General features: G+C 38.1%; 1 protein-coding gene and 1 long non-coding RNA gene across 2 annotated transcripts in view; one reads left to right on the top strand and one right to left on the bottom strand.

Moving 5' to 3' along the window:
- Window positions 1-3,024: 3,024 nt before the first annotated feature.
- The window catches only part of LOC106952278 (histo-blood group ABO system transferase 1-like), a 12,033-nt gene continuing 2,164 nt past the window's right edge, over window positions 3,025-12,893 (bottom strand). Inside the window, exons 2-5 of the mRNA XM_015040293.1 lie at window positions 12,820-12,890; window positions 6,940-7,053; window positions 5,186-5,302; window positions 3,025-5,042 (exon numbers count right to left, since the gene is read on the bottom strand). Coding sequence (XP_014895779.1) covers window positions 4,905-5,042; window positions 5,186-5,302; window positions 6,940-7,053; window positions 12,820-12,890 — 440 coding nt within the window. The 3' untranslated portion in view covers window positions 3,025-4,904. The remainder of the gene's footprint in view (window positions 5,043-5,185; window positions 5,303-6,939; window positions 7,054-12,819; window positions 12,891-12,893) is intronic.
- Window positions 10,568-11,490, top strand: LOC106952298 (uncharacterized). Its single transcript, XR_001425954.1, has 3 exons — window positions 10,568-10,943; window positions 11,024-11,090; window positions 11,451-11,490. It is a non-coding gene; the product is annotated as an uncharacterized LOC106952298 (long non-coding RNA).

Here is a 12,893-nt window from a genome sequence, read left to right as displayed (position 1 = left end):
TGCTCAATACTAATATCATAAAGGAAAAACAACTTTATAATTTTGAAAGACACTAAATCTATGCATTTATATTTTTCAGTTTTAATCACTGAACATATGCTAAGTATGTTCTTTTAAAGAAATAAGTAGTTTCTTCACAATTCTTGTAAAACAAACACCTAGCAGTTGCTGAGGCTGAGAAAATGACTGAATTAAAAAGTTTTTTAAAAATGCATGTTTTCATATGTTTAAGTCATGCATGGTCTAAATTGTAGGTTTTATTCTAAAACACACACCCCGGTTTCATAAGCATAACATATTTGAAGTTAAAATTGCATAAAGGCCAGTTGAACACAAATACAAGAAATGTTTAAAATTCCATTAAAAAGATTCAAAATTAGGTAGAACCAATAAATTCTCTATATTTTTTTACTTATGCCACCTTTACTGGGGATAAAATTAAGAATGACATCAAAACTTTCAACAAAACGCAAAGGAAGAAAAGTTGTACATTTAAAAGCACACTTGTTTTTAAAAACACACTTTGAATTAGTACCACCAACTCTGAGTGGGATAAAAAATAAGAACAATTTAAGATGGGCCTTCTGTATTTGTATTAAACTTTCAGAAAATATGATTGGAAAGAGTTGACTTGTGTAAAATCAGGGGTAGAAAATCTGTACACAAGTAAAAGTGGCATTACTTGAATATACTTTTCTCAAGTAGAATTTAAACATAGTCATATAAAAAAATATTGCAATATGTAATCACCCAACTGTAGCACCTCTACTGGTTCTCCTAAACCAGTGTTTCTCAAACTTTTTCAGGCCATGGACCACTTAACCTATTAAACAAACAGTGATGGACCACCTGACCTGAAATTGCCTCATGATAGCACAGCTTAATATATGATGCAACCTGAAACAAAAATATTAGCTTCTTTGTTTGTCCTAATGAGAAGAGTGGTGATGTTTGGTAAATGTAATTAGGCACGACAAAACCATGAACAGGTCTACTTGGTCATTTTGAGAAGTAAAAAAAGAAGTTCGTCTTTACTACCAAGTGCTACAATGTAGGGCTATTTGTGATTCAGAACCACAATTAAAGAAAATAGACTTGAGTTGCTTTAGCAGAAACAAAAAATCCTTTTCTGCACAATTTAATATAAAAATAATCCACCAATTTCTGTCAATCGTATTTATTAATTGTATTTCATTGATTTAATTTAATCATTTAATTAAATAAAAAAAACAATAACTGTTGACCTGAAAGCAGAGCATCATTCATTCCCAAGCAAAATCATAAAAAAAACTAAGAACAGCTCTGACTAACGGAGCCAACTCCTACCGATCACCGCATAGACCTGTTCAAAGGAATCCAGTGACCGGATTCCTTTGAACACTCAGCAGCTATGACTTAATTTCGTCTGATCATAGAGTTGTTTATTTCCATCGGTATCTGAAGCTTTTCTTTTGAGTAACCCAGTTTTTTGCCAGTTTTCCGTCATTATTTTTAACACAATCCTTTGGTAAGCTAGCTGTATCGTCGCACTTCGAGCTCACGTCAAGGCAAAACGGTCGTTTACATGCAGTACCTCGCAGGTCCCCCCGCGGACCATCAGTGGTCCGGGGACCACAGTTTGAGAAAGACTGTCCTAAAATTTTTATCTCCTTTTGATACTGTAGATAACAGTTTCTTGATTAACAGGTTTTAGTTCTAGTCAGTTTATTAGGTGCGGCTCTGTTCTGGCAGGATGTTTAGTGTACTTTCTAAATGTCAGACTCCCTGGAGCCTGCATGTGAGGTACCACAAGGTTCTGTCTAGGAGTCTATTCTATACTATTACATGTAAAGCATTGTAGGACTCATTGCCTTTGTTAAGACCAGAGTTTATGATTTAAAGATTAGAAAGCAAAACTGGGCAAAAAAGGTCTCAAAGTGAGGGTTTCAATGGGAAAACCCTTGCAGGTGGAAAACAACACAAAGGCATCTCCCAGTTTTCTCAAAGAAAACCTTGATGATCCCCAAGACTTTAGAGAAATCCTTCTGTGGACAGACAAGATGACAAAGTTTGCAAACTGAGAAGCAGTTCATAGTGGAAAAAAAAAAGAAAAACATTCAGTGAGGATGAATTTTAAAAATCCCTCCAAAGCGATGTAAAAGATTCATCGCCAGTTACTGCAAACACTTGATGGCAATTGCAGCTACAAAAAGTGGCACTACCAGTTATTACATTTCAGAACAAGTGCTTATTCACACAGGGGCAGACTAGTTGAAGAGAATTTAAATAAATGAAAATCATCTTCTGAAAGCAGCATTTTGCTTTTACTTTGGTTATATGTGTCTAATAATAAAACTTATTAACGTGACAGGAAAGCAAAAGGCAGAAGAACTGTTTCAGGAGGCAAACGCATTTTATAAACTAGTGAGAATCAAATTTTAAGTGGAACTCTGAATTGCTTTTTTTAGTTATAAATCATCAGTGTAAAGCAGCAGACACAATCTCCAAGAGGTTCAGAGAGGTTTGGGAAGGTGGGAGATGAAAAATGATGAGAAGCATGATAAACAATACATTTCCCCTGATCTACACTCTTCATTGTCAGGTTTTTGTTTTATCAGCTGAACAATTTATAGTCCCAGGAAGGAGAACAATGACAGCCAATGTTGGCTGGATACAAACAGCCAATAACAAAAGAAGCTTTATTATTATTTGTCTTGCCCACATTGCTCACAGAAGGAGCAGTTGGACAGTGTTCGTCTTTAACTACTTTGACATCATAAAGTTAAAACAGCTCTGCAACCTACTAATACAAGAATCAGAACGTTCTGAACTCCTTTGTTGCTCAAGAAGAAGATATTTTTGTCAGGTCACAAAGGGTGTGTCCAACAGGGAGAAAACAACTCTCCACCCATCAGTCAACTGAACTGTTTGTCTCCAGGCACATTGCTTAGGCCGCCTGACTGACTTCTGTCAAGCTTAGTTTTAAAGGAATACCCGAAGAGAGGGGAGGGTGGATCCTGTGTTATGATCTATAATTATTGTAAACATTNACATGGAAAACAATTATTCCAACGCACGGCATCCAACAAACTATTTTTAGGGACAGTGGGCCACATTTTGTAAACCAAGTGATACAAAACATGGCTACTCACTTGGGAAAGACATTTGGATTAAGGAAATGCATGGAAACTTCTGGCCGGCCCTGACCGGATTGTTTGGACTTGGTGAAACTACATGAGAATCACTCCGCAGTAGATGGTTTAACACCTTTTGAAATAATTCATGGGAGAGCTTACAGATTACCTCTGTTCTCTCCAGATTTACAGAAAGCAGATGAAGAACAGACATTAACAGATTATATGATCAGGACTCTTAAAGAGAAGGAAGTGTCCAGTGCAGATTTACTGCCTTCTGATTCTCTTCCTTCGCAGGAGACCGCTCCCATCGAGCCAGGAGACCGGGTCTACATTAAAGTCAAAAAACGAAAGAACTGGGCGAGTCCACGGTGGGAAGGACCGTTCCAGGTGCTGATGACCACATCTGTAAAGATCGCTGAAAGACCCAGCTGGATACATCTGAGTCACTGCAAGCTGCAGAGAGTGTTGGAGCACAAATTCAGGAGAGGGAAGTGACCTCACTTCAGTGGACTGCTGAACAGGACCGCTTTTGAGGGGAACGAGGTGAACTGCTATGTGTGTGCACAGCTGCCATACGCCACACACAACTCAGGTCTCCGACCAGGGAACATCACTGATGACAAGCAGATGTGTCTCTATGGCCTGAGCACCCACCCACGGCGCAGCTTCCCAGCGCCGAAGGGATGCAAGTGGTGCAAAAAGGATTATTCTGTTCTACTTCAAACTGGAGCTGCCGCAAAAGGACTTTTTGGAGCTATGAACTGTTCACTTGCGACTGACGTACTTCCGTTTCCATGGACTGTGATAAAAATACCAGAGACCATTTCCTTAGCAGGAGCCAAACCAGGGTCTCTCAGGAACTGCGTTTACAACGGAACTAGAGCACTGGGAATGATCCCATGGAACCTGTGTAACACAGTTGACACCTTCTGCGAGACAACGCCAGAATTCAACGACTGGATCGCCTGCAGAGGTCAGGGGTCAACCACAGGCTGCAGCGTCTGGAAGGACAATCCAGACTGTCACGACTTGCTTCAGGAGATTCAACATGGCACGCCAGACGAGAGGACGACAGGAGAGAGCTCGTTGCAGCGCCATAGTACCAGGAGACTACGGTGATGGCTGACTGGTACTTCCTGTGCGGAAATGGAGCTTATATGTTTTTGCCAAGACATTGGGGAGAACTATGTGCTTTGGACCCCCTAATCAGCCCGATTGCATTCATCAGGAAAGCACAACACGGTCCAGCCGCCCGCTCCAAGTGTGCAGTTATGCCAGAGGTCAAACAATGGGGAGGCCTCACTACAGACACTGGAATTCAGGATTTGGGGCGGTGGAGAAAAGCTTATGCAAGGCCTGTTTCCATGGGTCGGAGTAGGAGAGATTCAGGACCACGTTGAAATAAACAGGTATGGATTACTGCGGCTTATCAACAGCACATGATTTCATGACAGCTTGGTAAAAACTCACACAAGTAGTTCATTTTACGTAGGTTGTTGAAAAATACCTATCAGTACAATTTACATGAGCTTGTTGTTACGAGTCATAAGTACTCCATAAATTGGTTAACATTTCAATCAGCCTTTCAGAATGAAGCATAAACATGCTGTGCATTGGCTGTCAGAGCTGCAGTGTTTACCCTGCATATCCTAATTTAAGTCCTGATCACTCGAGATAAAGTTCACTTGACCTAAGTCTTGGCAACTCAAAACCTGAGTCAACATGTCTGCCTGGAAAGACATGATTTTAAAGGCGAAGGGTTTTTCTGTTGAAGATGTTAATGTATGATTACTTGACAAGCTTGTGCATGTCCTCCAGGTATCCGCCCCACACCGCTGCAGTGTAGTAGTAGTCTCCTTCCCCAGCAGGAATAAAGGCTTTGGACTCAGGTCGACGCTCGTAAGGAAAACTGTCCCTCGGTGTCGTCTGTGTGGACAAAGCAGGTCAACATGAGAGGCTTTGAATAATATATATGATGAACTGGAAACGACTGGTAAGAGCAGCATAAAGAGACTGAATATCTCTCATCTTAATTAACGTCTCTTAAAGCAAACATTACGTGAGGCTACCTTGTAGTAGCCCCGGTGAAGGACAGCTGAAAGACGACTGAGGGACTCGGCTCCAAACCGGGCATGGAAGACGCTGTCTATGTCCATCATGAACAGATAATCTGCCTCTTTACGGATCTGGAATCAAAGTGGACGTAATGGAAGTATTAATAAAACATTATAATGCTAGATCACATTGTAACGGACGATGATTGTAAAGCTGGCGTTTATTTCTAGAATGTAAAGAAGCAATTTGAATACTCAACTTGTCTGAAAATACAATGAAATGACTGGTTTGGGAGGCACCTGGATTATTTGGCATGGAGGATTCAGTTAGTTTGGGTGGGGAAATTTTACGCCTTCTTTGGGTTTAGTGTTTTCATCCTGTCCTCTCAGAAAGGAACCAAACCACCTGTTATGAAGTTAGAACAGGGTGTTTGGTTGGGACTCTACCCAGCATGAGCAGCAGGTGAGGCAGTGAAACGTAAAACAAACACACCCCAGAGGGGAAAGTAAATTATGCTAAGAATTAAAAACCTCACATTCAAATTATATGTATAAAGATTTTCACTCCCTTTCATCTGATTGTTTTTCTGTGTTTAGTTTCTTGGATGGTTTTTTGTTTTTCCTGCTGTGTGAAGTTCATCAGAGGCTGGATGAATTTTAAATGCTGCTTAAAACATGTTGGCTTTAAACAGAGCCAACATGAAGCTTTGGCTGTTAGTGACTCTTGGGATGTTTTTCCTTTGGGTGCACAAAGGAAGACTTTCCTCTTTTTGACATCACAAAATGCCAAAAGGCATTTAGTGATAAGACATTAGATTACATGCAAAACATGTAAGCAAATGTTTTGCTTGTATCTATTTTGCATCCTGTAGCCAAGATTGTGGCATAGTCAGGGATAATTATATATATAGTTTAAACTATTTTGATCTATAGAGTCACAGTCAAAAGATTATAATATTATTGAAACATTCCTTTATTTCAGCAACTCCGTCGCCGACTGAAACACATCATAGATTATTTACAGGGATCTTTTAAAGGCATGACCCGACGATTCTGTTTTGACTGATATTCTTTTACTTTTGTCTGAAAAGTTGATAATTACAGAGACAATGTCATTAAGTGGCCGTATTGTTGACCGTAGACGTGTCAGCTCTCTCTTTCACCGCAGAGCAAAAGGAAACAGTGGCTGATTTTCAGACATTTGCGAACTTCGATAAGACTGGTGAATAAGATTGGTTTCACGTGACGGGAGATCTTCCAAAATTAAGTAAATCACGGCTGATTTATCCCTTCTCACCCCTAATTATTTACACAGAAACATGTTTGAAAGCTTTTATTTCTGCTAATTGTGATGTTTTTCCACTCATAACTAATAGAAATGTGACATCTAACATTATAATATCACATCAGACCTATGAACAAAAAACAAACTGAAATGTGGGCTTAATGAAACGTTTCTTTACCTGCTTAAAATCTGACAAACGAGCCTCATCAGGAAGCATATTTTAACTTATTGAATGCGAATATATATGCAGGAAGGACTGATTGCAGGATAGGATTTTGACTGTGTATTGAAAATAACAGAATGGTTATCATTAAGTACTTGATAGATGGAAAACTAAAATTTATGGATATTGGAACACCATGTATATTGTCAACCTTTGCCTAATATTTACTCCACTTTTTACTGTAAATCTGTGCATCTATTTAGCTCCATAAAAAAAAACAAGTTTTCTTTCTTGGATAATTCTTTATGTTTCCCTTTTTACCGTCGTTTCAATGGTGGAAGTCGCCCATTTCATCCTTCCCAGCACAACGTCCTGCCAGCGGTTTGCACTTGGGACGGACACAACCGTAACCTTCCTGCCTTTAGCCAGAGGAACCTGGAAAATCAAACAAAAAACCCAATTAGTTACAAACAACACCACCAAAACATTCAAACTGGGGTCAAACAATGGAACGAACCGAGTATGGAACTAAAACAATGCCCAAACATCAACCAGTTTGAAAAGTAATTCAAAGAACCTTGTCTGTTTGTCAGGTTGTTCTTTGCAAACGTTATTGATACTATTAGTATTATCTGTACATCTTCTTGTCTCATGAGAGTTTGTAATCATCTTGTTTGTGTAATATAATTTATTGTTGGCTCTTTATCATATCAATATTATGGCTCTAAATACAAATTTTTGATAATTATTGAGTCAGTAGGTAATATATTTAATTAAATTTAGATGAGTGGATTAGATAAGTGTTCACTTCTTCCTACTACTTTTCAAACAGAAAAGTGTAATAAACAAATTATTTCGTTCTTGGTTTTGTATGCACATGTTTTTCTCAGTCCTACTGATCACTTGTTCTTTTGTTTTTAAAAAACTGTTTGAAATAAATAAATAAATATGAATATAAATGCAAAAGCAGCATAGATTGAATGATAAAACAAAATAATTAAATATCCGATATCGTTTTGACATGCATGCTTTTTATTTAGAGCAGTGTTGTCGTGGCACATGGGTTTCTCCAGACTGAAAGGCTGAAATGCTGCAACATTGATGCAACAATGTGTTTTGTTTCTTAAATAAAAGAAGCAAAACATAAGAAAAACAAACAAACAAAAAACAAGCACTTGATGATACTTTCCTCCATTTTAACTACTTAGACTTGGTAGCAGGTTTTTAATGTGACTTTTTAACAAACTCTTAATTTCTGCAGCTCAGTTTGACAAGAAAAGATCTGGGCCTGATTTATTAGTCAATCTTTTTTCTTTTGTAATTTTAGCTCGTGCTCAGTGTTTTTCATCATTAGTAACTCCTGAAATGTGGGTGTTCCCCCTGTGACTTTACTTCCTGTTCAAAAGTCAGTAAGTTGCAGGTTCTGGTTAACCTGCAACTTACTTTCAGTTCTCTGACTATTTTTATGCTCTCACCTGTGTCGCTTCTTGTTGGTATCATTATTTATTAATCTGAGTTAACTGTAAATTGTTTATTTTGTAAGCTTCTGGATCTGTCTACACACTGCCTGCTTCTATTGTTGATTGATTTGCTTTCTACACTTACCAAGCATGCATCAATTGAAGAATTAACTTCATGATTTCATTATGATTGCTGATTCCCTCTGCCCCATAAAACAGTCTCTCAGAAAATGTCAGCATTTCATGAGCCCAGTTCTTGAAAACCCACAGAAAACCTCAAGAGTAAACCATAAAACCTCATTGCTAAAGAATCTAGCTGTTCAAAAAGTGCTTTCACCAGCTTGAAGTGGCGAGTGAACCACAAGACCAGCTGCAGCTTTGAGAGTTTCTAAATTCAAAGCCCGTTTCACAGTTTAGAGTTTCACAGGGTGTGAGCTGAGCTCGAGTCAGAACATAGAGCTGAACGGATGTGTCCGCAACATGAGCTACAACTGTACCCTCTGACATTCTGTTTAACTGAAATACACCTGCAGCGCAGTTTTGCCTGAGAAAACAGTCTGCCAAGTAGCTAGTGCACTAGTTTTAATAAAAACAAAACTATTGCTAGTACTGATACTAAAAATAAAACTGACTAGGAGACAGTCGCAGCACAGATCAACTCAGGGGTTGGCCTCAACTCTTAGCCTTGTGCTGCTAAAATGTTAGCACAGTCACAACTACGTCACTCTGCATGCAGGGCTGAGGTGAGCCTTTTTGAGAGCTGGCTTTTGCTGCAATGAAAAAAATGTTTTTCAAATTGAAGATTTTTGTCCATTTTTGTAAATTGTATTAAAAAAACACTGAATATCATCTATAAAGTTCAGATTTTTGCTAATTTTAGATCGTCTCTTTTCTTAATTATGTCAATTCAGTGCAAAAATAAAATGGGAACCCCTCAGATTAAGCTGCTCTGAGAAAAACTACATCATCTACAACCATAGAGTCCATTGATATATTTCAGTTTCTGCACAATTCTCTACATTTACATTTTAATAAGGCTGGATTTATTTTACTGGTGTATTTGCCTTGAATATTTAGCTTAATTTTCTAGCTATTTTTTTTCCCCACACAGCATCTCACAAAGACTTTAAATCTCTCTTCTCTGCCCATTTGTGTCATGATTTGTGGCTGATTGTGGTGAGAAAGAACACAGAGACCCAGGTTGAAGAAGATGAACGTTTAATGTAGAAACAGTCCAAATGCAAGCAGCTCGGGGCAAACAGACAGGCACCGTGACACTAGGGAGACTAACAACACTTGACGAGGACCCGACAAAAGACAAAGACAACAGGTGGACTTAAATACACAGGGAAGGTAATCGGAGAATGAGACGCACCTGGGAAGCAAACAGGGAAGACAGGACGGGGACAGGATTAAACACAGGAAACCTCAAAATTAACTACACAGAAAACACAGAACACAACAATTTGTGTCATTCCCTCTTTCTTTGTATTTTGTGATCCTTGAGTTCCTGGCACAAATGCCAGGAGAAATCTGATCACTTCTTTAAATCTTTGTCCTCCGTTTCACCTGTCTTCCTTGAAAGGCCATTGTTATTTCTAGCTTTCTTTGAATTATCTAAAAAGACAAACCAGTCTGCTGAAGTTTTTCTTTCACTTTGATTGTATGGGTCCATAAAAAAAAAATCATGGAAGCATTTCAGGCCTTTTTTAAAAATTGTACTGATTTATCTAGGTGCTTTTTCTGCTTAGTATGGCTACCAAACTTAAATAGCTTGAACTGAGATATGCACGTCTAACTTTCTTTATGAATAAAATTAAGGAGGTTTCCATTTCTGTAAACCATGACACCAGATATGTTTTTGTTTCAATTCTCAGAAAGGAGCAATTATAACAAGAAGCTACAGGCGTGTCATAACCTGTCCTGCTTATTTTTGTGAATCGGTTGTATCAAGTACCTTCAAGGAAATTATCTTGCATTTTAATAAATGAGTCTCAACACATTCATTTTCTGCATTCAGACTTTAAGTTGAGCATCTTACTTTTGTTGCAACACAACATTTTTTTGCTGAAAAACAAAAAAAATTTCCTCTTTTATTTAATACATCTGAGATGCTATAGCAAGTCACAGTCACAGTACAGTCAATGACTCATAATTAAGATGAATTTCCTCATATTTTGTGGTCAAGAATTTTCTGTGCCAAGATAAATGGCAAGTGCACTTACATGACTTCAAGCAATTTTCCTGGTTTTAGATGGTAACAATAGTCCTCAAATCCTTAAGACAGAGTCTAGTTTTATGATTTTTGTGGGGGGGTTTTTTGTGTTGTTTTTAAAGAAACAGTTGTAAAAATTGAACATGCAAAGTGGTAAAATACAGATTGGAACACACTAACTTACCTGAAAAAAGATGGAGAAATGCCAGACTTATGCATTTGTTTTTTAAAGGTTTGATTGGCTCTAGTGGCCTTTATTTGATAGTTAATTGACAGGAAAGTTGGTAATGAGAGATGGAGAAAGACATGCAGCAAAGGTCACCAGGCGGGGAATCGAACCTGCGACGGCCACGTCAAGGACTAAGACTTCCATACATGGGTTTGCTGAACTCCTGTGCCACCACAGCACACCCAACTTATGCATTTTTATAAAGGTAAGTGTAACCCGCAGTTAGTCAATTAAGACTTTTATTTTTGCGGGCCCACTTCCTGTTTTCCCCAAACTCCTCAACTTATTTAAGCCCCGCCTCCAGCCAGGTTAAACAACATCACCTGTTCCGCTGTGATTGTGGCTGGCTGTTGGCGCTCTGCTGAACATTTTCACCCTGGAAATTAACCCAATTCTCTGCATCTACTCATTTGATCTCTTGGTGAGTTTTGTTGTAGCATGGCACTATCGGTTTGGCATGCTTGTTTGCTTGATTGCTCATTGGAGCATTGTTTTTTTTAGAACTGTTGCCGTTTGTACCTGGGCCGTCACCAAGCTTGCAGTTTGGTACGCCCCACTCTCTGCAAAGGTAACTCGATTGCTGATATTGTGCGTGTTTTGGCACTTTTTGCAATTAAAATAAGATGTAGCTACATTTACATTNTAATTNGATATTGCGCAGNATATTTATTTAATTTCTTTTCCTCACACTGCTTGAGTATTTGAGTTAATTTATTTTCTTTGATATTTTGAAAGTTAACTTTGATTTCAACTTTTCAAGCTTAACCTTAATTGATTAGTTTGAAACGATTATTCTTTTTTTTTGTTTAAATTATGGTTAATGTAACCTGATTGACTTTAAATGTTTAATTATTAGATATTTAATAATTGTAATGATATTTGTTGCATTTATTTGTTAAGATACTTAATGGGTTTTCTGGCCTTTTAGGTCGGGTTTTTTTTTATATGATGGATTAGATACTCTTCTGAAACAAAGGATGGCGAGCTAAAGGAAAAGAACTCTATGATCTTTGCATTTATTTTGAATTGTCTCTCACTGTGTATTTGTAATTGTTTTGTTTGTTTGTTTTTTTTCCTTCCCTTATGTTTTTCCCTGTTCCCAAAGAAAAATTCAATACATTGGCACGAAACACTAACTAAAACAGTTTCCTTGTGTTTTTCATTCCCACATCAGGCTCCTCAAAGAACCGGTTTCTGGTATCGCAGTTAGCTGCCTAGCCCATAACTGTTACACAAGGCAAAAATAAAAGGAAACAAATATTTCTTTTCAGAAAAAAAAAAATATTGAAAGCAAAAGCAATTGAAGCTGCAAGCAGCCTCGAACGGCCCTCGCAGCTCAGCACCGCTCAGGCCTATTGGCCGCCGCGGGGGATCCGGCACCGCCGCCCGGTCGCCACCGCGGACGCTCAAACAAAGCAAGAATTTTTCTGTTAGAAAGGAAGTTTCTAATTACAGAAACGAACATTTCTTTCCTGGAATTTTCTTTTTCAGCCTGATTGGCAGGTTTTGTCACGCAGGACTGGGTTTGCAGCTCTTCCTGCTGCCAGTGACCCGGTGGGGATTACTGACAGGCCCAGTAAACTATCCTTTTTCTTGGAAAAGCTTCTGCTCTCAGCATTTAGTGAGAAGTGACTTTGCTTTCGTTCCGGGTAATTCAGAGACAAATATCAGGTTATCATCAGCGAACTATACAGGTCGTTGCAAAAGTTTTTATGACTTTTGAACTTTCCAATCCAAAACATGAACCAACACAATTTAGCATGTAATTATAATATTTCAGACAACTTTCTTTTTCATAGCTGCTGTCTCTTCCTTTTCTGAAACTGTATCCATCCCCATAGCCTCTCTCTTTCTTTTTTATTTTACTGTTTGTAAAAAATATCATTTTTACAAACAGTAATCTGATGAGAGTCAAGTCTGCACAAAGAGTCTAGAGATGAAAACATATTTACCACTTCTCAATTTTAAAATGTTTACTTTGTTGCACTTTTATGTTTCAGATAATCAAAGGATCTCTAAAACTAGACAAAGAGAGCATGAATAATTACAAAAAGCTGTTTTGGTTCTTTTAAAAAAATCCAACCAGCATTGGCTCAGAGAAGAATTTAACTTTTAAAATTGGGCCAAAATTATTTGATTATATTATCTGTAGTCAGTAAAAGTTGTTGGACTAATTGATCTTTTTTAAAAACAGAAGTTTGCCTGATCAAATCTGTATTTGATTTGTCTGAGTAAGAGGTATTAAAATGCTTCTCACAATTGTTGCAGGGCTAAGAACAAAAATACAAGCAGCTCACCTTGGGGACTTCGTTTTCTCTGTCTGTGTGAACGTAGTAAGTGAGATTGAAGCCGACAAGGAAATACTTCTCTC

The sequence above is a fragment of the Poecilia latipinna genome, unplaced genomic scaffold (assembly GCF_001443285.1).
Source record: "Poecilia latipinna isolate Pla-1442-1.1 unplaced genomic scaffold, P_latipinna-1.0 Scaffold504, whole genome shotgun sequence".
Taxonomy (NCBI): Eukaryota; Metazoa; Chordata; class Actinopteri; order Cyprinodontiformes; family Poeciliidae; genus Poecilia; species Poecilia latipinna.
This window is presented reverse-complemented; position numbering and strand designations above follow the sequence as displayed.